Genomic DNA, 24,834 nt, shown 5'->3' with positions numbered 1-24,834 from the left:
GATAGGTTTCCTGAAGCGGGCTGTGTGTGAGCCTCTGAGGAATGCCAACAGTGCATTCACGACTCGGTGCTGCTGAAATATCTCCTTCCGAGTTTATTTCTAAACAGGTTGTGAGTCGTGGAGCTCAAGAAACCGACTCTTCCTGTTCTCAACCCCCTGGCTCATATAACGAGGGCCGCTCTCCTCTGAATGACACATTAGCCTGTTAGCTGTAGCCATAGAAACGTTTTCATCTCTAATCTGATTGCGATCTTCAAACCGGCCTCGTCTCATCTTCGGACGCTTTGTGCCGCACGTTTCCTAATAGATGACAGATCTTATTGTTTCCTCCCTCGGCGTTCAGGTGTAGACTTTCGAGACGTGTTCATCAGGCGGCTTCTTATGTCACTGCCAGCACGAGGCGTAATCTCAGAATAATTTAGTGTAGTCACTAATCCAGATGGGATTGTGTGTGTGGGACTGGTGGGGGCAGGGTGGGCTGGCACAGCCGTCAATTCTACTGAGTCAGACCAGTTATATAAGCTGCAGCTGTATCTGTGTGTGTGTGGCGTGTGTGTATCTGTGTGTGTGTGTGGGTTGTGAGGTATACTCATCAAGAGAGGTAAGAGGGTTTTGAGGGAAACATCCATAACCCAGCAACCGCACATCGCAGCTCTGTCAGTTTTAAAGGCGCACCGAGACATTTATTGTCAATCCGAAGCAGATTTGTTCGTTTTCATTTTCAGGGGCAGAACATCCTCCTCCACATGCCAGTAAAATGCTCGCTTTACACGCCACTGACCCTGAAATATATTGTGTGTATTCAGATCAGTTTGACGCCTCTATTCATCGCATTCAGCAGCTCCGTCAGATTTTCAGTGTTGATGAAGTTCGAGGCTCAAACTCAACATCTTCCAGTAACGTCCTGATCATAGTGTCTCCGGATGCCGCCTGCCTTCCATTTTCCAGAACGTTCAGACAAACCGTGCTGCCTCAGTGAGAGCACACCTCTTCATTTCACACATTTTACGCCTGCTGTTGACTCCAGTCCTGCTGCACCTCCTGTGAAGCACCGTGCGGCACGTCAATGCGTTTCTCTTCATGAGACGAACGTGAACTTGAGTGGACGTCTTTTCCAGAGTGACACTCCTGAGATCTGGAGTCCTGGAAACAGACGCCTCACCTCATCTCCCGCGCCAGTGTTTACTTTCCAAACTGCGAGGTCTGCGTCGCTTCGTGTGATGGGACGGTTTATTGTGACCTGGACTCACATGCTGTTTGCACAAAACATAATGGTGGCCTGCTGCTGCATCTGCTGTTTGTATGTACACAGTGCGGCTGCCGCGGTGCAGATGGAGCCTCCGTCTTCAGACGGACAGAAATTGAATTACCTGAGGTCTTGTTGTGGATGACACATGCTGATAATCACCAGGTCTTCCTGGCTGTAATAATGCTAATTGGGATGAATGTTGTTTGCTCCTCATAATCAGATCTGCCCACTGTTTGAAGAACGTATAATGAACGTTAAACAGACGAGCCTTTGACACCATGTCTTCATCAGAGTTCTTGTTCCACCTTCAGGAAAAAGCTTTTCGATGGTCAGATTTTAATTAGTACTTTCATCCTGTCCAAAAAGACGAAGCGCTTTAATTCTGATCAGTCCAGGAGCTTTTCTATAGCCCCTTTTTTCACATTATTTGGCTGAAGTATCATCTAAAAATCTCAGATGTAATCATAGCAACAACAGCGCTGCATGAAAGGAGACAACCTCATCATCTATGACAATGAACTCTGTGTGAAGGATTAAAAACACACCAGGGTCAGCTTGTTCTAAATCACTTTCTATATAGATTGTATATTACTGTGTTTAGGGCACGGTCATGTAATTTCATAAAATCCTTTTTAAAAGCCTTCCTTATTGAAGGGTCCCATCAGTTTTGAAGTCTTTGACATTTTCTGGCTGGTATGAGGGATGATGACCAGAGGGTGGAAGTGGAAGAACAATGCACGTCTTGTGTCACGCCAAAATGTTGTGTAATCCAAAACAACAGCACAGCAGATGGAGGCCAACGCAGATGGCACAGATAAGCACACCGGAAATCCAAAACTCGCGTGCGGAATCCAAAAGTTGCCAGATCTGTTGATTGTGGCTGTGGAGGACGGCGGAGGACTCCGTGCGCCACCGGCAGTGAAAACAAGTCATACTAATTAGAAAAAGAAAAAAAAAAACCTGTGACAGCAGAGCCGCTATTGTAACAGCTCTGACACTCGTCTTTGGAACGGTTTTGTCCTTCATGAATACTAATCAGACGAATGAATTTATTCATGAGTGCAGCACACATCAGACCTCAGAGATACGGTGGTGCCTCCAGATGAGACCAGCTAAGGTTTCCGGTTGGTTTAATGGGAACAGAATATGATAGATATCGAGTGAAATTCGCTAAATCTGTGGTTCAGCGACAGTATTAACTCACGGGTTCATCGGCAGGCTTTAATGACCGCACCTTTTGTGTTTAATGTCAGTGGTAAATCACTTTAATGTTGAGTTTGTTCAGCTTTCTTTGAGCTGTTCCCTGAATCCATCATGCTGGAGGCGTTGCTGCCGTCTCTGCTGTTGGAGATCGACTAACGATGAGTGCATGTTGCGCTTTCTGTGCCATGATGCTGGACTGAACTGTGTCATGAGCTGGAAGTGAGAAGGGTCAGAGAGAGTAAGTAGGTTAATCAATGTCTCTGATCACCCCCCACCCCTCACCCCCCCACACAGTGGACGGTTTAATGGAGTCACTTGCTGCAGATTGATTCCTGAGTGGTAGCTGAGGTTTAAATGATCACATTACCGCGTGGCAACATGCTAACAAATTGTCCCTGTTTCCAGCGCGAGCGCTGTGCAGATGGAGCGGGCAGATGGCCCCGATCGCTTTGATCATCTCAACGTGACGCTCGTCACTCTTTCTCTCGTGTATCTGAAGCTGGAGACTCTTCAGGTTTTCATGTTTTCTCTCCAGCTGGTGTCAGACATGACCCAGAGTTTTCTATCGGCTTCACGGGTAAATTACAAGATGAGAGACATTAATATTGCTGATGAACATGTTTATCTTTCAAAATGAAGATAGCGCAGCTGTTTTTTTTTGGTCACTAACAGCACTTTGAGCCATTTTACAGTTTGCCGATGACCTTTTGCTTATTGGTGACTTGTCAGCGTGTTAACCATATTTCAGTTGACAAACTGCCTTTTTTTTAGCCCCGTCTGTCACCTAGGAGTGTGAAAGAAGAGATAAGAGCAAGAAGTGTGTGTGTGAAACCCACTGTGGAGGGGCTGAGGAACTGTGAACCCAGAAGCTTCTGGCGCTCCTTAATTCTTACGGCTTGTGACGGCTTCAAAATTCTGACGGCTTCAAATTTATCCACGCTAACAGGCCACTCCTTCACTTCTTCCATTAGTTCAAAGTTATGATTCTTCATCCCTGATTATATTTCTTTTTCTCAGGATTTACTATTTTTCAGAAACATCCAGTGAGTGTGAAGTGTGTGGAAAATATATTTACTCCGTCAGTGGTTGATGTCGACGGATCTGCTCTCCTGTCAGTATGTCTGCCGTGTACGATGAGGCGATGTGTTTGCGACCTCCGCGACCTGTCATCAGGAGAAGTGTTTGCTTCGGGGTCACGTTGAGGATTAATGTTGGAATTTATAATGAGAGAAAATAGGTCGGCTGTGGGTGTTGGGAAGTTAAAAGGATCTCTGTGGATTGTGGTGCGTTTTATTTGTCATGGAAATGTGGAGTGTGTGTGTGTGGGATGGTTTTATGTGTATCTGTGTGTGTGTGAGATGAGACCATAATCGCATTGCACCATAACAACAGGAGGTTCTGTTTGTTCTGCTGGTGGATGTTTGACGCGTATCGTGATGTAACGGTCAGGACGGGGTTAAATCGCATCGCCACAGAGATGTTCCTCTTTTAATCCCCCAAGAAGCTCCAGAATGGGAGATTATGCTAATTCAGTTGGAATTAGCGTTTGTAGCATGAGGATGACAAGGCTAATTCACACATCCTTCACAATATTGTTGAGATTTGCCACTTTTATTCCGATAATTTCCTCTTACATGGAAAAACTAAACGTGCAGAGCTGCAGAGAACTGTAAATCAGAGGAGGACAGAAGATTAATTTGCTATTGAAAAGTGTAATAGAGACAGTTTGAGAAGGCCTGATGTGGTTCTGTTAGTATTTCATAAGAGCAAATTTCATTATAGAACAGATAAAATGTTTGAATATGGTGAATGGAACATAAACTGCAGTTTTTATACAGATGTGTTATTTTTATTTTAAAAGTTAGCCATGTTTAGAGTTTTGGAGAGGAAAAAAGCAACCTCCACTTTATGTCGAATGTAACTAAATACTCAAGTGACTAAGTAACTGTTCCAGATCAGTGTCAGAGACTTCCTGCTTCTTTTTCTGTGCCACAGTGCCCTCCAGTGGTCACGTCTCAAAACTGCAAAGGAGCAGAACTCGGACTGAGTGAGCATGGAAGAGTGTGTTATCAGTAAATGATATTGAATATTCATGAACAAGTTCAAGTTTGTGATCCAAAAAATATATTCTAAGTCAGTTTATCATCCCAGATAAATATTTAAATAGGAAAACTTGAAGTTATACTTGGTTCATTCAGATTATACGTTTGCTTCCTAGAATACATTTTAAATACATTTAGAACGTGCTGATAGTATTATTTCAAGTATAATCCTGATTTTTCTCACTAAAGGGAAAAACTTGGAAAGTGAGTTTGTATTTATTTAAAATTTTTAATGTTCAGTTGGTTTTTTCATGTAAAGTGTGGTTAGTTTAGTCTCATAATGACACGCTGAGGTGTAAAAAACTATCAAATCAATACTGCTTTAGTTAGTACACAAAGTGTAAACACTGAAACTTCACTTAAGTTTGCAATATTTGAGTTTTTCTAATACATGTGGTTTTATGACTATCACAGCTTAGTCTCATTAAATTTTAGAAATTCACATGAAAAATGGGTAAAGAGGCTGCAACTTCATTGAAGTATTGTCAAATGTCTTAGTCTTGTAAATGTGAATATTACATATTAAAGTGAATCACTGTTTTCAAGTGAACAGGCATAATTGTTACAAAATATATATTATGTAACTTCATAGAATAAACTTTAAATCTGGTTTTGTTGCAGTGTGCTGAAACATTTCTCATTAAATTATTTGAAGTTTGCTTTTTTCAAAGAAAGTATAGTGAGTGGAAACTTTGTGAGAGGAATGAGAGTTCAAAGTTGAGTTCCAGTCAGGCATGTGAGAGGGCAGCTCACAGCCAGGCCCTGATTGTTGTCATTCTCACTTCCTGGTCTGAGCCGGGCGGGTGCTGCTGGTAGTAGTGGAGGAGCAGTGTGTGTGTTTACTGCGGTGTGTGTGTGTGTGCGCGCGCGTGTGTGTGTCAGCGCTCCCCACATGGAGGTGAACTGAAGCCGGGGAGAGAGAGCGAGGACGAGGAAGAGGAGGAGGAGGAGGAAGAGGAGGGGATGAAGAGGGGGCGAGGAGGAGGAAGAGGAGTGACTGTCACAGGATCAGTGGACGACTCTGATACTCACACTGCTGCTGACATGGAGACCAACGAGGATTAACTGTAATCTGTGTCCACACACACACACACACACACACACACACACACACACACACACACACACACACACACACACACACACACACACACACACACACACCTTGCACGTCTTGTAAAAGACCTTTGGCATGTGGATTATTGACTTTGTAGCCGTTGCAGGGAGCCATGTTTCTAGTCCTTTGGGCTGTTTGTCAGTTTGCTCGTTTGTCATGAGTTGCAGGAAACAGCTTTTCCTAACTCGTGTTTGGACAACTTCTTTCAACCATCACAGCTGAAAACCTTTTGAAAACCTTTGTTCGAGTTCTGAGAGCAGTTGTTTTTTTTTTCCTGGTAGACAGACAGTGAGAAGCTTTGTTCTGAGTTTTAAACATCGGATCAGGAGTTTCCTTGGAAGACAATCAAATAGTGCCAACAAAACCCTACCAGCTTGTTGCAGCCAGCAGAAAGGGCACACTGCAGTTAAAACTGATTAAAAAGTATGTAACTTCTTTTTAGTTACAGTGTTGTTAAGACATTCAGGCAGTGCCAAAAAAGTTTTTAAAAATCCAGCGTTCTTGTTGCTGTTGGTGTAGAAAACCGACAAACCATCAAATCAGCCATCTCAAGCACAACTTTTAAAAGTGCTTAGTTGTTTCTTCGCTTCATTTTGTATTTAAAGTCTTTCGTCAAACCCTGTGCAGCCACCAGAAAGTGAGACGGCCAAGCAGTCTTCCCTGGTGGACTTCCCCACCGTTAAGTCTGCTTTGAATTTTCTTTCACACTGTTGCTATTTTTTTTTTTGCAACAAATTAACAAAAACAGGAGCAGTTTTTTTGCGGCCACCCACACGGTGCAGACCCGCTTTGAGTCGTCCGACTGAAGACTTTTCAGTCACATTGTCGACGAACATAAAGTATCGATCTCCGAGCTTCTCCTTGATGATGACTGTCGTGACTTGACTTCTCGCCCTTCATCCTCCTCACAACTGCCGTTTTTCAAGCCATACGGTGAATCCAGAGCAGGGTTTCTTGACAAAATGTGAACTGAATCGATCGTCTGGATTATGGACTGGGAAGCAGACGCCGAGCTGGAGACCAAAGAAAACGCCGGAGACATGGACACAAACGGGGAAGAAGACCCGGAGCTGTTGAGAGGAGGCGAAGGGAACTTCAGCTCTGCGTCCTCCTCGTCCAACTCCTCCCTGCCCTCCCCCTCGCCCTCCCCCACCGTCTGTGTGGAGGAGGAGGAGAGGCTCACCGGATGCTCCAAGACCTTCACCGGACTCAAGCTCTTCAGGAGGTAAGCTGGACTGAAACGCAGGTCAGAGGCTGGTCGCCGGTTTGAATCCCTGGACCGACTGTAGGTTTAGGAGTGAAGTGGAAAGCTTTGGTTGTTCCGCTGCAGCAGTCATACTAAGCAACACAGTGTTATCTCTGGAAATTTCAGCTGTTTTACTACATTAAAGTGGAATTTAAATATGATGAAAAGTGTTAAACTCACCAGAATTTAAAATTTTTCTAAATAATGTAAAAATATTGCAAATGAGGTCAACTCTGCTGCAATCTCGGTAAAGAAAAGAAAAGAAAAAAAGCTCAACACATCACCTTAAATCAGTGTGATTCATTACATTATAAGTTTTCTTCACTAAATGATTTGATTGAGCAGCAGTGAGGTTGTAATAGCAACAAAGTACCAGCAGGAGGAGCCCCGACCCTCTGCTGTAAATACATGTGAGGGCTGAGCAGATGTGAAGAGTCACATGAAGGCAGCGCACACACACACACACACACACACACACACACACACACACACACACACACACACACACACACACAGACTAATGTCCTCATGACATTAGTTGACGTTTCATTGGCTCCTGGTCATTTCCTCTCTCAGAAACATTCGCTTCAGGACGCTCAGACTCAGCTGTGAAGTTGAAAGCACGCCTGGAAACATCTTTTTCTGAAAATGTCACAGTTCCTAGGGCTTTGCTTTTTGTCCCCGTGAGAAGCACATGTCCCCACAACACCAGTGAATATCTCTCTCTCTCCCTCCCTCTCTCTCTCACACACACACTCTCTCACACACACACACACACACACACACACACACACACACACACACACACACACACACACCGTCATGGAGCTGGTGATGCCGACATCAGACGATGAGCCACTGTTGTGATGTTTATTTCACATGTTGGTGGAAAAATTATGTTTTTTTTAAACCTGTTGCCTCTGTGAGTCACCGCTGGATGGTTTCTGTGTGTGTGTGTGTGTGTGTGTGTGTGTGTGTGTGTGTGTGTGTGTGTGTGTGTGTGTGTGTGTGTGTGTGTGTGTGTGTGTGTGTGTGTGTGTGTTTGTATAAAACCTTGCTGCTGGGTCAGTAGTCGTCATGTGGACGGGTGACACGGGGCTGTGGTTGTCATGCCAACAGAGACAGCGGTGGCGGTTGAGCCTCCAGCGCGGCGGCGGCGCTCTGTGGGAGGGAAGTGAGGGATCAGAGCATCACTGGCGGCTCATTGTGAATGTTATGTTTGTGTGAACTGATATGACTTGATTTCACATCGTATTCTCGCTCATTTTGTACTGCAGGCTGGAATGATGTAGTCACTTGTTCTTTCGTTATTCATCAACCTGTAGCTAAACTTGTTATCCTGCAGATTAATGTTTAACCTCAAATAGTCATCTAATGAAACGTCAGTTATTTAAAGCAGCCATTGTATACCACAGTTGCAGACTAATGCACAGATTAAATGACGCTGTACAGATTAATGTACCGCTTATTTTTTCCCTTTAATGTGTTCCTAATGCACCTCCAGTTCTCTTAATATTTCCAGGAGACTCATGAAAACAAAAACTCACTTTTTTGAGTTTTTTTTAACTTTATTGAATTTGTAAATTGGTGTTGCCGTTACCACTTCAGTCTTATAAAGAGACGGTTGAATGAGTCCATATGGTGGCAATAAGAGAATGTCTTTGGTTCCTAATTCCAGAGTCGGTTTATTTAGATGCCTAACATATTTTTTGATGGACCAGAAATAAGTTGCTTCAAAGGATTTTCTGAGCTGTTTGAGTCTTTTGCATTTTAACTAACTGGGACTGTAGAAGTTGCTGCCGATGTGTCATCAGTGAAAGTCACACAAGCTTTATGAGATTAAAATCTAAATGCAGGTTTAGATTTTAATCGCATGTTCGTCTTTTAAGTGGCGAGTACGTGTGGTTGGATTTAATCTCGTTTTACCACCGCTCGTGAGAATATGAGTTTCAAGTTAATCATGCAATTTCAGTCTTTACCAGTAAGAACGTGAGTTTAGAGTTAGCCACACGGCTTTCTTGTTGACCACTCCATGTTCAGAGCTAAGCATGTCATGTTTAGTGTTAACTATGTGAGTTTAGCATTAACCATGTAAGTTTAGAATCAACTATGTGAGTTCAGAGTCGACTGTGAGAGTTTAGAGTTAACCACATTGTGTTTAGAAATGACGTCATGTTTACAGTTGTAACAGTCAGTTTCCCTCTGACTTGGAACAATGAGTTTAATATTTTTGACAGTTTTTCGACATGATTTGCTCCATTCTGCTGGTGAAATAGCTTTAATCACATTGAGAGGGAGTCCATTTGATCCCTCTGAGATAAAAATAGTTCATGGAGGTTGGCAGAGAGTGGGTGAGGGGGTTTCTTCCTCCCATCCCTTGAAATTCATCCTATTTACCAAACTGGTGAAAATACATAATCTGCCTGGTACTCTACTTGAAAAGTCAAGAGTCGACATTAATGTGTCGCTTTAATCTCATATTATTGTATGTTCGTCATGATCCGTCTCAGGCTGTGTCCGTTTCCTCGTACTGGAGAATCATTTCATCTGTACCAGTGTGTGAGAGTGTGTGTGCATGTCGAGGAAGCGCATTTAGTTATTTTAGTCCTCTCTCAGGCTCTCGGGACCACGCCCCCTTTCTCTCCCCTCTCTCTCTCTCTCTCTCTCTCTCTCTCTCTCTCTCTCTCGAACCTCCCCTCTGTTCACTAGGCGATAGTCTCAACTCATGCTTACATGAGAACAACCTTCACAGCATGGATGGATAGTGGTCTTCTCCTTTTCACAGGTTGGCTTCCAATTTTCTTGTTTTAATATGTTGTAGCCAGGCTTTACTTCAACTTCTGCTCTGTTGATACGAGAAACAGCGTGACGTGTTCCGTGGCGTGAGCTCTTCTCGTCTGATGCAGTGCTGCTTCGGTCCCTGTCACCTCAAACACATCATTCGAACTTGGAAAATAAATCCAGCAAGAATTTTTTTTTTAAGACTTTATGGAAGAAGTTGACGAGCTAGCCAGTGTGCAGTGTTACTTGTTCTTTGCTGGCTCAGCTTGAAAACTTTTTCTTTGAAAGATCCTACAAGCATGTTCAAACCAACATGTGAAATCTAAATCTGAATGAACTTTTTTTTTACACTTTCTGCAATCTAAAAAGAGTCAAACCTACTGTTCAATACCTTGACAATCCAAAATATTTATTATATGCATCATACTTAGAGCTCCAGAGTCTGAATACACCCTTCAGCACCCTAAATGCTAACCTGTCAGAGTTCTGCAAGGAGCTTCTGCAGACTTTAAAATGTGATAGTTGTTGAACATTGTGGTTAAAGGCACCAGATGGATGTGAATGCAGGCGATATAATTTAAGCAGAACTATTAGAACATATAACTTTGAGTAACAATTGAGTAACATTTCCACTCTTGGAAGCATTTTTCCTAGTTAGTCGAACTAAGAGTAGTACCATTTTTTAAATTGTGCTTAATCAGATTTTGCGCCTTCATTCTGACCTTTTGCTGTTTGGTAACAGCAAACATTATAGTCAATAAACGACTGAACTATTTTAACTTGAAAATCTGACAAAAGTGAAGTTTTGGTGTTGGTGTGGATTTGAAGAGTTTGCTCACTCCCACAGTGCAACCACCTGCTCTGACTCGGTATGTGTTGAACTCTGATAGAATCTGTTTCCTCGTTCTTCCCGTCATGTCGCCGCTGCAGACCGCTATGAAACAACCTGCTTGTTGTTGCCGCAGATGCATCAAAGCAGAGATTAAAATGAGAAAGATCACCCAGGTGCTTGTACATTAGTGGAAATGCCTGTTTAGATAATTGCAGTTATTAGACTGGGATAAAAACTGTTTACACTGACAACATGTCCCTGTTTAAACCAACAAAAAGGACATGAGGGCAGCTTAGTATCACATCTGTGAGGGACAACAACACAACAAAAACCTTCAATCCTTTTCAAAACACCGTCAGTGCAGCTTCCCGAAATGTGGGTAATGTTTAGAAGTTCTTCCACAAAAAGACTGAAAACCAGAATGGTCTCATAGTTTTGTCATGTTTGGCCTCGACATCAGTTCTGGTTTGACTGCAACCAAGACGTTTTTACTGTCAGGGTGGTGATGATTTAACAACAGAGGAATTAACAAGCTTTACTCCATCTTTAGTAAAGCTTAATGCAGCTCCCACAAAATGATGTGTGAAGAGGTTCTTATCAGATTTTTTATTGTTGCTCTCAACTCTTCCCTCACACTGCAGATGGCTTGAAAAAGGAACCGCTCAGGAGTGTTTCAATTGAAATATGAAGCACCCGCTAACATACCATCAAACAACAGAATGTCAAAGTGGAAAAAACTAAAATGGTGAAAATGCTCGAAATGGTTCAAAAGGAAAAGCTAACAAAAAGTCTAAAAGATTGAAATCAACTAAAAATCACTACAAGAAAAGTGTACAGTTCAAATGCTGGTTGTAAAATATCCTAAAATCTTGTTTTTGTATGATTAGTAGTACAACATATAAACTTTATGAGCTGTTCTCTTCATTGTAAAAGTTTCTGTGACTCTGGATGGATTGGATTTGGTATGAAAGGGTAAAAACAGATGCTTTGGTGTCAACTGTCACACCTGCAAGTCGTCCTTTGTGGTCAGGAGCTCAGAAACACTCGGATTCTGTCAGTTTACCGAAACCAAAGCAGGTCGAAATGCACTATTGCGATCAGGAGCTAATGTTGTCGTGTGTGTGTGTGTGTCCGTGTGTGTGTGTGTGTCTGTGTGTGTGTGTGTGTCCGTGTGTGTCCTTCCGTGTTCCTGGTGCTGAACTTTGCTCTGATGTGACGTCTCCAAGTTAAAAATAGCCTTTTAATGCTGAAGGGAAATGTGTGGAATAATAATAAACTGTGCAGTGTGTGAAGCAGCAGTCACACTGACACACACTGTGTGTTCGTCCACTCCGCAAAATCAGGACAAAGAGGACAGTTCCAACATATTCCAACAACTGAAATTAATGTGTTTTAACCTCCATTCGAGAGCCTGGTGTAAACAATATAAACTATCTGCGTTCTTGTAGATAGAAGTGTGTGTGTGTGTGTGTGTGTGTGTGTGTGTGTGTGTGTGTGTGTGTGTGTGTGTGTGTGTGTGTGTGTGTGTGTGTGTGTGTGTGTGTGTGTGTGTGTGTGTGTGTGTGTGTGTGTGTGTGTGTGTGTGTTTGCTCAGCACTTCTTGTAAATATTGGACCGCAGCTCAGCTCTGGACAGTGTTCAGCTCTCCTGTGCCGACAGCCCGTTAGCATCGTGGATCCAGTCAGCTCAGAGTCCGCTCAAACTTTTCTGATCGTAGCTCCTGACGCCGTTTCCTGTGAAGCTCCTAGGAGAAGTTAGCATTAAGACAGATTCTCCGTGACGGCCTCCGTGCGCTCACGTCTCCAGTCTTACTTCGGCCTGACAAAGAGCATTAATCCACCATTAGACGGGTAGCCTTTTATTACTGAGTGCTTTTCTCTCATCTGGCCCTCGCTTTGTAGGATTATCAGCTGTTATGTAACGGCCGTGCAAAAAAAAAAAAAAAAAAACACATCGTCACATAGGAAATTGTTTGCTAAGCTTTAAGTAATGGCACCAGAAACAAGGTCATGACATTGATAACTCCTTATACTTATAACAGTTTTTTCTTCTTCATGCATTCAGAAAGTAGGCAAAATATAGAAATAACTGAAACCCAAATCCCTCTGTGGGACATTTTTCCCCATAATAATGACTTTGATTGAACACTATTGATGACTACAGTTAAATCCACTGAAAATTAAATGAATAAAATGGCTAAAGGAGCGACTAAAAACTGCTGAAACGACTAAAGCAGTTAAAATAAAAGTCAACAAATGGCTTTAAATAGCTTAAACTGAAAAATGGATGTACCAAAAATCCTAAAATTGTTAAAACTGCTAAACCCTCTTGAAAATGCAACAGGATTTAATGTCAAGTCGCTCTGAGAAAAGTTTCTACTCAAACTGAAAGTTGCTAACAGTACAAGTGTGATGATTGCAGAGAACATAGCCGGGCAGTTTGGCAGTGGGAGGGTTCGAAACGCCTGGATGCAGAGGCAGTCGGCTTGTGGTGGTTTGTGGAGGTCTTTGTTGGTTTCTGACGCCGTGCTGCTGTTTATCTGAGCGGTGAGTCAGCGCGAAACTCCATCAGCAGAGTGAAATGTCAGCGGTGGAATGAATGAATGACGGCGTGGTTTCAGATGCACATTTGATTCCAGCACATGATGAGCATCCTGGCCGTGCACGCCGTGGTCTGATGGCGGTTTGTGGTGTCCTGCTGTGCAGACTTGTGCCTCTAAAGACTTTGTTCCCACGGCATTACCAAGCAACCCTTTACCAGATAATGCAACATTTTTAAACCTCAAAATGCCCTTTTCCTTTGTACATGTTTACATGTTGTGTTGGATTTCATCTAATTAGATGGAAAATAGTAATGATGTGCATTGTGTGGTACAGGAAAAAATGCAATAAGAAATCAACTTTCCTTTTTAGTTACACTAAAAAAATCAATAAAAATATAGCAAAAAATGATTTATCTGCCAAAGAGCTGGGCTGAGGATGGAGTTCATAATGTAAAGGCAAAATTTTCAGGTGTCAAATGAGCTAAAGCTGCTTAAAACATCCTTTTATACATATATATATATATCTGTGGATCTCTGTTCAGATTAGTTTTCATGATGAATCAGATTCTTGGGTCACCTTTCATCTGTTTTTCTACCACCACAGCAGAATCTGATACTTTCAAGCTCAGCAGAATCTGCTCCTTCTTTCCCTGTGAAGCTCATGACCTCAGATTTCTACGTTTCTGCACAAAAAGTCATTTTCTTTCTTCATATTCTGAAAGTATTGAGAAGATACTTTTGATTTAGAAGCTATGAAGTTTGCTCATTGAACAGCCTTTCAGCATATGTCTGGTTTGCAGAAATCTTCAGTTTTCTCAAGTGTTGGTTTTATCAAATGACAAAAAAAAAGTCTTGAGAAAATTTCCGCTGCTGTTAGTTTCTTGGTTTGTCGCTTGGTCAACAGGATAATCCAAAAACTTGTTCTCCAAAAGATAACGGAACATAGAAGAAGATAATTTTGTCCTGATAGTCCTCGACTGAAACAGCACTGCATCAGAAATCTTTTTCAGAAGAGAGAATATTGGCCAAACTGTAATTTTCTGAATGAAGCACTTTTGAGTTTCTGTTGATGTCAAGGTTCATGAGCAAAGAGCGTAATTAACAGAAAAGCCTGTTTGCCTCTCCAGACTCTCTAAAGGAACTCTGGATGAGAAGACATGAGGTCTCCTGGAGTAGCTAGACCGTCACCTTGCTTCTGCTTTTGGTGGATGGATTCTGTCTCCTTCTGTCCAGATATGAACACATTAAGTTTAGTCTCATGTCTGCCGGTCAGAGGAATGTCGCCGCTGTGCTCTCCAGCCCATCAGACGCCATGAAGCTTTTGTAGGCCGGTCTGGACATGATGGAGTATTTCTTTCAACGTCATTTCCGTCGACGGCAGAAGAGACAGAAGCCGGCCGCCACGGCGCGTCAGCCGGCCCCTGCGGTTCAGACCAGCAAAGCCAGGAGGCGCTCTAACGCGGGCCTGCCCTCTTTAGCTCTGGTACAGTCCCGGCGCTCCTCCGTCGGCTTGCCTCCATGCGCGGACCAGCGCCGGCGTCCCAGCGTTGGCTTGCTGGTGGCCAGCGGACAGAAGAGACAGTCCATCATCGAGCTGTCGCTGGCAGGGGAACCGCCGACCAATGTCAAGAGAGGACGAGTCCGGGGCCGACGGCCCTCCGGCGCCACCTCCTGCGTACACAGAGGGCTCGCAGTGCGACGCAGACGGCCCTCCAAAGTCAAATCCATTGAGCCTCACCTACTGGGACCCTCGATGCTGCTGGCAAGCGTGGTTCAGATGGGCAGCGGAGGGACAGGAACTGGAGAAGGAGAAGAAGAAGAGCTGGAACAGTCCGAGTGCTGCCTCTCGGAATCAGACGGAGAAGAAGTGAGCGACGAAGATGTAGAAAACACAGTCAAAGATGGAAGCTCTGAATCTGTGGATCAGATGCATTTGGCCCAGGGAGTCGTGGTCGAGAACCTTCGAGCGCGGCCCCTCCTCCGAACACCTCGCTGCCTGAGAAGAAACTCCTCCCACCTCCTCCCTGCAGACTCTGTGTTTCAGGGTGCCGCCGCCGGCTGCGGAGTGTACGGTCGATATAACCCACAAGTGTCCGGTCAGGTGAACTTCGCTGTGAATAAACCACTGCAGACCTCCAGGACCAGTCCCAGCCTGCGTCAGCTGGCCTCCACCGGGCCCGGCGCCGATCTGGATACCGGAACCGACGGATCAGCCCTTCCAAAAAGCTGCTCGTCGCCGGTGGACATCTCCGAGGGAGCCATGTATTACGATCCCTATTCAGAAACATGGGACAACTTCCTGTCGTATGTAAAACACCTACAGACACACAAACAGAAGCACACTGAGAGTTTCAGGAAATACATCTGAATTACCTTCAATGCTAGGAGTGGAACAGTAAAATACTGCTCATCCATCCATCCATCCATCCATCCATCCATCCATCCATCCATCCATCCATCCATCCATCCATCCATCCATCCATCCATCCCCACATTTTTTAAAATGTAGATTCTCTTGACTTTCAACATTTGAACAATGTTTACACTTTCAACTGCAGTTTTTCTGCTTGTGGTTTTCCATCTTCATCAGTGAGGTTTCAGTATAACAAACTTATGAATTTATAAAATTATAAAAAGCAAGAGAGAGAGAAAAAAAAGAGGAGACATTAAAACAGCAGAACACATTTCAGAGGATGATACCAAGAGCTAACGTAGTGAATTTATTGTGTGCACACATTTAGAGAAAATTAGAGATAAATGGACAGGGGTTCACATTTTTTCTAGGATATCCTGAGTAATTCAGATCACATCAGCTCACTGCAACAATATATCCATTTTTGGATCCACCATTTGATGAACACATCTTTCTGGAGTATGTTATCTGTTCACATTTTATTAAGATTTCTGTTTTTAAAGATCACATGGACTATTTTGTAATTTTTATAAAAAGTACTTTTAAATCCTATTTTTAGGATTCATTTATTTCTAACTATGTTTTGTGTGATAAAACCGAGTGACACTTTTGGAGTTAATGGTCTGGCCAATTAGGTTAAAACAGCGGTTTTAAATCTTTGAAGAAAATATGTTTATTCCACTTTGGTTGTTTCTGTGTTGGCATGCATGCAAGGCGGCCAATCTTTGTCACCTTGGATTGAGAATATCTGTCTTACCAAAGTTTATTTTCAGGTCTAATGCTAAAGTGTGATGATTAATGTCTCGCCGAGTTGCGTTTCTTGAGGACGAAACGTCACCATACTGTGCTGAAATACAGATTAAAGTCACTGCAGCTGGTGAAGGCGGCTCTTTGGTTCAGATTTGAACAGCAGGCAGAGCAGAGGAGCTCGTTATCAACGCTGGCTTAGATTCAGCAGTCTGTTTTCATCACTGTCATCATGAAGCTTATACCAATTTGACATCACAACAATGCATAGCTTCTGTCCATAGTTTTAGAATAGAATAGAATAGCCTTTGATATAGACATAAAAACTGGAACTCAGTTCAAGTTTGTGAATTAAAATATAATATAGAGTCATGTATGCATTTGGATAGAAATTTCAAGGATTCATAGATTTTAGAGATTTGGTCTGCTGCAAGTCTTTCCATGATGAGTGAAACTCTCATTTCTGCAATAAGTTGTTCCTTTATGGGGATTCCTTCATGGTATTCTCCTGCAGTTAATCCAACCCGGTTATTTATCTCATTTGTCAGAATGAAAACATTGAAATGGTTCTGAACTTGCTTTTAGATTGAAGATGGGTTTTCTTGGTCACATTTAGTTGTTACATGGTTCAGAGTGCATTGAAATGTGTGTTTTTTTTTTTTTTTGTGGATGTTCGTGCTCTTTTTTTGGGTCTGTTTCTATCAAACGTGATGAAAGGAAGGAGAAGCAGAAGCTTGATAAGGCTGTAACGTGCAGCCGAGGCTCAGAGATAAACGTGCTTCACATCTTTTCTAGCTGAAAAATCGAGTTTCATCGATGTTGCAACAATTTACAGCACACTGTGCAGCCCTGGAGTCCCAAACACTTGAATCTCCCTCAAGCTGCACATTGTTTTTATTTTGACTGCAGTAGTTTGGCGTCCTGAAGCGTTCAGATCTGGATAGACGAGATCAATGTGACACTTGGATGTTATTTTCAGCATCATGATAAGAAGTTTCTTTGTGTTTCCAGAAAAGCCATTGCCAAGTCAGGCCTGCAGCATCTTCCCTGTGAGCCCAGCACGTCGTGTCTGAACAGGACCGACCCTGAGTCAAGCATCCGCAGCACCGTGGACTGGACGGTGAGAACATTCATTTACTGTCAGGATTCAAAAATTTCTCAAATCCCCCGGGATTTTTCAGACAGGCGTCTCCTGGGTTTGGGGGGAAACGGTGAGAACGAGACGATATCCTGTGTGTTGTTTCTGCAGGAGTCAGCTGTGTATGGAGATCATATCTGGTTCGAGACCAATGCGTCTGGAGACTACTGCTACGTGGGAGAGCAGCACTGCTACGCCCGATCGCTGGTCAGTGTCCCTCCTCTTCCTGTTTTCCTTCTCTGCTCTGTACATCCCTTCATTTGTTTTTATTTGAGGCTTGGATAAATGTGTCTGAAAGAGGATCTGAAATATGTTTTATTATCTGGATGAAAAATCTTCTGCTTTGCATCTTTTGGTTTCTGATAAATTAAAGCAGTCGTTGGTCTTTTTTCTAAAACAGAAAAAAAAAAATGAAGCATTTCCATGATGTTCTGTCAGGAATATCTTCTGATAAACAGTTTCGAAACCAACAAACACAGAGAACAGGCAGACTTCTTTTTGTTGTGGTCATAGCACTCAGTTTTTTTCCTCCAAATAACATGTCACTGGGGGAATCAGAGCCGAATCAGACCCCTCTGGAGCCCCCTCAACCCTAAAACCACACTTCCAGTCCAGCAGATATCCCATCTTCTGTGACATTGAGCCGTCCTCCAGGGTTTCCTCGTCCTCCTCCCGGGCTCAGACCCTGTTTTTACCCAAGGTCGAACGTATGAAGAGCTGCTGTATCACATTCAGAGTGGTGACATGTCACGCTCTGTCACATCATGTTGGATCTGCTCTCCAGAGACCCCGTGGTAGCCCAGTGCTGCCCTCTAGTGGTTAGGCCGGACGCTACGTCTTCATGTTTGAGTCAAAAGTCTTCTCGAGATCAAACCAGCAGTGACTCATGTGTTTGTGACTGTTTCTTTATTTAAAACTCACCTTTTGTGTGTTTCCAGCAAAAGTCGGTCAGTCGGAGGAAGTGTGCCGCCTGCAAGATCGTCGCTCACACCATCTGTATAGAACAACTGGAGAAGGTGAGATGAGTCTCCTGTGGTGGAGAACGTGATGAAGTCGGGGCGGAGCAGATTACAGTCCAACACCTGAGTCATCTTTTATGAGGGACAAAAGGTGACGCAGGAACAGAAACGGCTGATTTTCACTTGTGAAGTCTTTAACTGTCGTCCCCCCGTCTAACCTGCAGTTTCCAACCTCTAAAGCCATTCTGTTGGACGCCGCCGTGCCCCTCAATGACCCCAACTTTAGAGTGAGACACACGAAAACTCCTCATCTCCCGCCTCTTCTCTCCGTCTGCGTCCCAAAAATCTGGAAGAAGCACGCGCACCGGGGCTGGAGTGGGCGCCTGGTTGGAGTCCATTCGTGTGAGAATCAGAGATTATTCGGTGTGCCACTGCAAAGAGGAGAAAACTGCAAAAACAAGTCCACTGACCTCTAAAGGTCTGCTTTGAGGAAAAACCAGCGAGACCGAAACATGTAATCGTTTCAGCTCGTTTCCCTTCGTGAATAAGGAATATCAGACATGTCCAGCAATGCAGGGAGGAGTTTTAGCTGATAAAGACACACAGTCTGTTGTTTTTGACGTTTAAATCAGTTCCACCTTCAGCGGAGACGAGGAGGAGTAACCGTCAGCCGTATTTCAGACTTTTTGAGCAGAACGTTCAGATAGAAAATCAGCAGAGAAAATCTTCAGACCTGTGAAATCACAGAGTGCACATCGTACATCACCCGGGAAATCTATTTCAAAGTTATTTTTCTCATCTGATGGAGTTCTGTTCCACACACTCACACTCATTTAGTCCCTCTTCATCCGTGGATGCAGTGGCACACTCCTCAACGTGTGTGTTTTCTCTCCATTCAAACCATTATGGGTAGAATGGACTCAATCCAGGCCCCACACACAACCGCCTGAAACTTCCACCTTTCCTCTTTCATCAGTCTCTGAAATTGAAGCGAAACTGCTCTGTCTCCGTGTGATTGTTCGGTGTGAGAAATAAAGGCTGTGCTGGTTAATGGAGTAAGCAGATCTCTGGGAGGAGGCTTCTGAAAAACAATGAGAGAGGAAACGGTGCAGGTGGGTCAGGAGGGAGGAAAGGCTTCACAATGCAGACTGGAACTGGAACAACACACACACACACACACACACACACACACACACACACACACACACCCTCTGCTCTCTGGGCTCTGATTCTGCTCTTTCCCTCCCCGGAGTCAGAGCCTTCCTTCCTTCACAGTGTCGATTCTTTCTGTAACCATGTTGGATTTGCTTCAGATTTTACAAAGATGATCTCCATGAAGCTGGCAAGTGGTGTGCAGACAGTCAAGCCTTTGTCGTCTTCGGTTTCTGAGATATAAAAGGCTTTAAAATGGTTCATGAAGTACGAGCTGGACCGACTTTGTCTCTTTAGAAGACAGGAATAAAGATTTATTATCTCAGACAGTGAAGAAGGTGAGGCTTTGTTTGTACAAACAGGTGTTTTGACTGCATTGATCTACATGAAATATGAAGCAAATTCAAGATGGTTCTGCTGGAAAGCCGTGTGAGGCGTCCTGATTTGACACGGTTTCTTCTCAAACAAACTCGAATCAGTCGGCCTCGTCTGCGATGGGACGTCCACATCCTAACAACACTCAATCCCTTTCTAACCTCTCTTCCTTCAAACTCAGTCACGTCTCTCCTCTCTCTTTGTCTGCTCCAGATTAATTTCAGGTGTAAGCCGTCGTTCAGAGATTCGGGCTCCAGGAACATTCGGGAGGTGAGTTCTGGACGTATCAGTCTGCAGTTTTCCTGCAGTCAGACTGTTACGTGTGTGAGATGTTGAGATGTGTTTCTGTGTTCAGCCCATTGTGGTGCATCATCACTGGGTCCATCGAAGGCGGCAGGAGGGCAAATGTAAACAGTGTGGGAAGGTGGGTTCACTTCTTATTGCATGTATCCAGCAAGAAACTTAAAAAAAAAAAAAGTCAAAGTAATTCAGAATAATCAGATATTCCACACAGAATGGAAGTGTCTAAGAATAGCATTTGATTTCACAATAAAGGAATAAGGTGCATTTAAACTTTAAGAAATTAAGACAATCTAAAAATAAAACAGTTTTTAAAAAAGGGTTTCTTTGCAGTTATTCATATTTTTTGATCTGACATTGTTGTTATCTCACCATAAAGCACTGAATGGGCTCTTTTCCTTCCTCCCTGTTGTTTTCAGGGTTTCCAGCAGAAGTTTGCCTTCCACAGTAAGGAGATCGTGGCCATCAGTTGCTCCTGGTGCAAGCAGGCCGTGAGTTTATTTATCAAAGACATTTCAGCTGCATTGAGCCAAACTGTCTGTAAATTCATCATTATGTGTTCTCCTTATCTTAAACATTGTGTTTGTCTGATTTTGTATTTTTTTTAGTACCACAACAAGGTTTCCTGCTTCATGCTGCAGCAGATCGAGGAGGCTTGTCCAATCGGAGCTCACGCAGCTCTCATCGTCCCGCCCACCTGGATCATTCGGGTCAGACGTCATCAGGTGAAGTTTTTATCGCTGATGCTGATTGTTGATACTCCAGCTCCATACCACCCATAAAGCGGTGATTATGACTGTAATCTGAGAATTTGAAAAAGAAACATTCAGAATTTAGAGAAAAAGAATAAATTCACCTCTGAATTCAAGGCTACGATACATCAGCATTACCTCCACGTTGATCTTTTTTCTTCTGTTTTCAGTCGTCTATGAAGTCCAGTAAGAAGAAGAAGAGAACATCCTTTAAGAGGAAGAGCAGCAAGAAAGGCGTGGAGGTGAGTCCTGAGTTTCAACCTCCTGTTTTTAGACACTTCATTGACAGTGGCTTGATACCAAGCGGCTGGTTCGTTTTTCCTCCCCGACAGGAAGGACGGCTGTGGAAGCCCTTCATAATACGACCGATTCCGTCTCCGCTGATGAAACCGCTGCTCGTCTTCGTCAACCCAAAGAGCGGAGGAAACCAGGTATTATCAGCTCATCCAGTCGACGCCGAGGATGGGATGACGAGAGGAGGCTAACAGTTTTCTGCTTCACAGGGAAACAAGATCCTGCAGTCCTTCATGTGGTTTCTGAACCCTCGGCAGGTTTTCGACCTGAGCCAGGGCGGACCGAAGGAGGGGTCGGTGTCTCTCACACTGACATGACACACATTCACACAGCCGGCGGTCATCTCAGATGAAGAAATAACCTCCAGCGTTTCTTTTCCAGCTTGGAGCTTTACCGTAAAGTCCATAACCTGAGGGTTCTGGCCTGCGGGGGCGACGGCACGGTGAGTTTCCAAAACTCAAGGTATTTGATGAAATCGTCCAGGTGGAGACTCATCCTCTGTCTGTTGAACCAGGTGGGCTGGCTCCTGTCTTGTCTGGATGACCTGGGCTTGAACCCTCAACCTGCCGTGGCCGTGTTGCCACTGGGAACAGGAAACGACCTCGCCAGGACCCTCAACTGGGGCGGGGTGGGTACAAACTAGCTCCCCCACTCCTGAAGGACCCCGCTCTTCAATGTGGTCACTGAACGGTGTGTGTGTGTCCTGTTTGTGTGTGTTCCAGGGTTACACAGACGAACCTCTGTGTAAGATCTTGTCCCACGTGGAGGACGGAACCGTCGTCCAGCTGGACCGGTGGAATCTGCGCGTGGAACCGAACCAAAGTGCCGTGGCAGAGCCGGACGAACAACAGACCGATAAGGTCAGAGGTCAATCCATCATCTCGAACAGTCATTTTTACTTCTCACACCTTCACACTCAGCTGGAACTGAGTGAACTGCTTTCTGAGTCACACTGCTATGAAAAACCTTTTCATCCATTTTATTTCAAATTTTCTTCTGGCTTTAACATTTTTCCTCATTATTTTCTAATGTTTGCTGTTTTATTCTGATTACAGCCTTTTTTTTTTTTTTTTTTTAAATACTAGTTTATTCTTTCCAACTTTTCTCAGTGTGATTTTAGCTTGTAGACAGAGAGACGTTGTGGATGAACTTGTTGTGGTTGCAGATTGTAGTTATCTGGAACTTATCCCTGATCTAATCCTGGTTCTGTACCTCGTCTCAGCTCCCTCTGGACGTCTTCAACAACTACTTCAGCCTGGGATTCGATGCCCACGTGACTCTGGAGTTCCACGAATCCAGAGGTACCGTCACGTCCCGGCTGTTCTGTTCATTTCCAGATGTTTCCAGACATTTCCAGTCTTCTAAATGCTTGAATGTCGCCTTGTTTCAGAGGCCAATCCAGAGAAGTTCACCAGCCGTTTCAGGAATAAGATGTTCTATGCTGGGGTGAGAAATACTCCTTTGTTCTGATGGATGATTACAGAAACACACACAGTGCATTCAGTGGAACATTTGCTGATTTTCTTTGTGTTTCTATATGTCCAGTGTGACGTTCTGCACGTTATTTGTGTTTTCCTGCTCACTTAGTGCAACCTCATGTCCATTTGAATTTTTTTCTACAATTAGTGGAAGTCTCTGCATATTTTATTTGTATTTCTGCACATTTACTGCACGTTTTATTATTTTTATTATTTATGCATATTTATTGCAATATTTGTGCAGTATTGTACTACCTCTGTAGTAATCCAAATTTCTGCTCATTTTATTTGAAGTTATGCACAATTACTGCAACCTGAAGTTGTTTTTTTGCATATTTAGTGCAACATGTTGCACATTTGATATGTATTTCTGCATCTTTGGTATAATTTTCTGCTCATTTAAGTGGTTTTTCGGGGGTCTTCAGGTTGTCTTCAGAGGGTCTCATTGTGTTTGTTTCTTTCAGACCGCCTTCTCCGACTTCCTGATGGGGAGCTCCAAAGATCTGTCCAAACACATCAGAGTGGTGGTGCGTCTTCACTTGGTTTCTTCACTTAGTTTCAGCAGAGATTCCCCTTCTCTGTAATGAATGCATGTGTGTTACTCTGTGTGTATGTGTGTGTGCGTGCGCAGTGTGATGGGACAGATCTCACGTCAAAGGTTCAGGACCTGAAGCTGCAGTGCCTCGTCTTCCTCAACATCCCCCGGTGAGTCGAAGACTCAGTCTCTCTGCATTCCCACCACGTTGGAGAAAATGTGAAGGTTTACAGCTGGTTTTCTTTTGAAGTCAATGCCTGTGTACAAAGAACAGCCATCAAACAACACGTTCTCATGCATACTTTGATCCTCATTGAAATTATCTTCAAAAGAAACATGATAAATGAAGTTTCTTTTCTTTCTGAAGTAAGAAAAAATGCTATTTTAGTTCATTTCTCATAAAATGCAACCAAAAAAAATCCAGTTTTTGTGTTTTCTATAAAACTATATCTGAAGTTTCTGAGTTGGATTATCTTTATTTTACAGATTAAATATATTTTCTGGCTCCATTTGAGTGTGTTTATTGGAAACTGGGTAAAATCAGGTTTCAAAGACAACATCAATGCTGTCTGTTTCAACATCAAACAGAAGCAAATCGGAACTGTCCAATATACTGTATATTTAAATATATTGAATTCTGTATCTTATTCTCATTACATTGTGTTTGTGTGTGTGTGTGTGTTTAGGTACTGTGCAGGCACGACTCCTTGGGGAAACCCCGGTGATCATCACGACTTCGAGCCTCAGCGACACGATGACGGATACATCGAAGTGATCGGGTTCACCATGACGTCCCTGGTACAGTGTATTTCTTATTTCATTTATAAGAATCATTCAAATCATGTTATTAATAGTGAAAACTAAGATGTGTGTGTGTGCGTGTGCAGGCTACGCTGCAGGTGGGGGGTCATGGTGAAAGGTTGAACCAGTGCAGAGAAGTCACGCTGACGACCACCAAGCCTCTCCCAGTCCAGGTACACACACACACCCAAACACTGGGACACGGCTGTCTTCTTACACAGTCTATAAACTTCTGTTCAGGTTTAGAGAGACAGGTTTCTGGATTTTAAAAACATTAAAACTGATAAAACAGCTCAAATAGTAGTTGAAAACTCAGTGAAACTGGACAAAGCAGCTACAGTGGTTTGAAATCACTTTGAATACGTTCAAAAAGTGTGTCCTTGTCCGTGTGCACGTGCTGTCAGGTGGACGGTGAACCCTGCAGACTGGCTCCGTCTGTGATCCACATCAGCCTCAGGAACCAGGCCAACATGGTCCAGAAGACCAAGAGACGCACCTCACTGCCACACCTCAACGAGTCAGTCCCACACACACAAACACACACACTCACATTCTCTGTCAGCTGGTTTGAAGCAGTGTGTGTGACCTCGTGGTGTGTGTGTATGTGTGTGTCAGTCAGCAGCCGGTCCCGGAGCGGCTCAGGATCCGAGTGAACCGGGTCAGTATGAGCGACTACGAAGCTCTGCACTACGACAAGGAGAAACTACGGCAAGCATGTAAGGACAAACCCAGAAAACACTGTATATCTTTACTTTGTGTGTGTGTGTGTGTGTGTGTGTGTGTGTGTGTGTGTGTGTGTGTGTGTGTGTGTGTGTGTG

At 43.6% G+C, this 24,834-nt stretch overlaps 1 protein-coding gene across 6 annotated transcripts in view; it reads left to right on the top strand.

Annotated features, from left to right (window-relative positions):
• The window catches only part of LOC115383783 (diacylglycerol kinase zeta-like), a 59,657-nt gene that overhangs the window by 2,531 nt on the left and 32,292 nt on the right, over nt 1-24,834 (top strand). For 2 of the 6 annotated variants that reach the window (XM_030085962.1, XM_030085961.1), the window contains exons 1-24: nt 9,608-9,702; nt 14,200-15,376; nt 17,244-17,352; nt 17,482-17,577; nt 18,309-18,386; nt 18,554-18,616; nt 20,070-20,126; nt 20,212-20,280; nt 20,576-20,647; nt 20,765-20,881; nt 21,079-21,150; nt 21,241-21,339; nt 21,412-21,494; nt 21,584-21,644; nt 21,717-21,830; nt 21,925-22,062; nt 22,425-22,503; nt 22,593-22,648; nt 23,145-23,207; nt 23,312-23,385; nt 23,902-24,013; nt 24,103-24,189; nt 24,421-24,533; nt 24,632-24,732. In XM_030085962.1, coding sequence (XP_029941822.1) covers nt 14,412-15,376; nt 17,244-17,352; nt 17,482-17,577; nt 18,309-18,386; nt 18,554-18,616; nt 20,070-20,126; nt 20,212-20,280; nt 20,576-20,647; nt 20,765-20,881; nt 21,079-21,150; nt 21,241-21,339; nt 21,412-21,494; nt 21,584-21,644; nt 21,717-21,830; nt 21,925-22,062; nt 22,425-22,503; nt 22,593-22,648; nt 23,145-23,207; nt 23,312-23,385; nt 23,902-24,013; nt 24,103-24,189; nt 24,421-24,533; nt 24,632-24,732 — 2,878 coding nt within the window. In that variant the 5' untranslated portion in view covers nt 9,608-9,702; nt 14,200-14,411. Of the gene's footprint in view, nt 1-6,448; nt 6,897-9,607; nt 9,703-14,199; nt 15,377-17,243; nt 17,353-17,481; nt 17,578-18,308; nt 18,387-18,553; nt 18,617-20,069; nt 20,127-20,211; nt 20,281-20,575; nt 20,648-20,764; nt 20,882-21,078; nt 21,151-21,240; nt 21,340-21,411; nt 21,495-21,583; nt 21,645-21,716; nt 21,831-21,924; nt 22,063-22,424; nt 22,504-22,592; nt 22,649-23,144; nt 23,208-23,311; nt 23,386-23,901; nt 24,014-24,102; nt 24,190-24,420; nt 24,534-24,631; nt 24,733-24,834 lie in introns of those variants that run through there. The other 4 variants (XM_030085965.1, XM_030085964.1, XM_030085966.1 and 1 more) reach the window with 3 other exon arrangements.

The sequence above is a fragment of the Salarias fasciatus genome (genome assembly GCF_902148845.1).
Source record: "Salarias fasciatus chromosome 23 unlocalized genomic scaffold, fSalaFa1.1 super_scaffold_20, whole genome shotgun sequence".
NCBI classification, from domain to species: domain Eukaryota; kingdom Metazoa; phylum Chordata; class Actinopteri; order Blenniiformes; family Blenniidae; genus Salarias; species Salarias fasciatus.
This window is presented reverse-complemented; position numbering and strand designations above follow the sequence as displayed.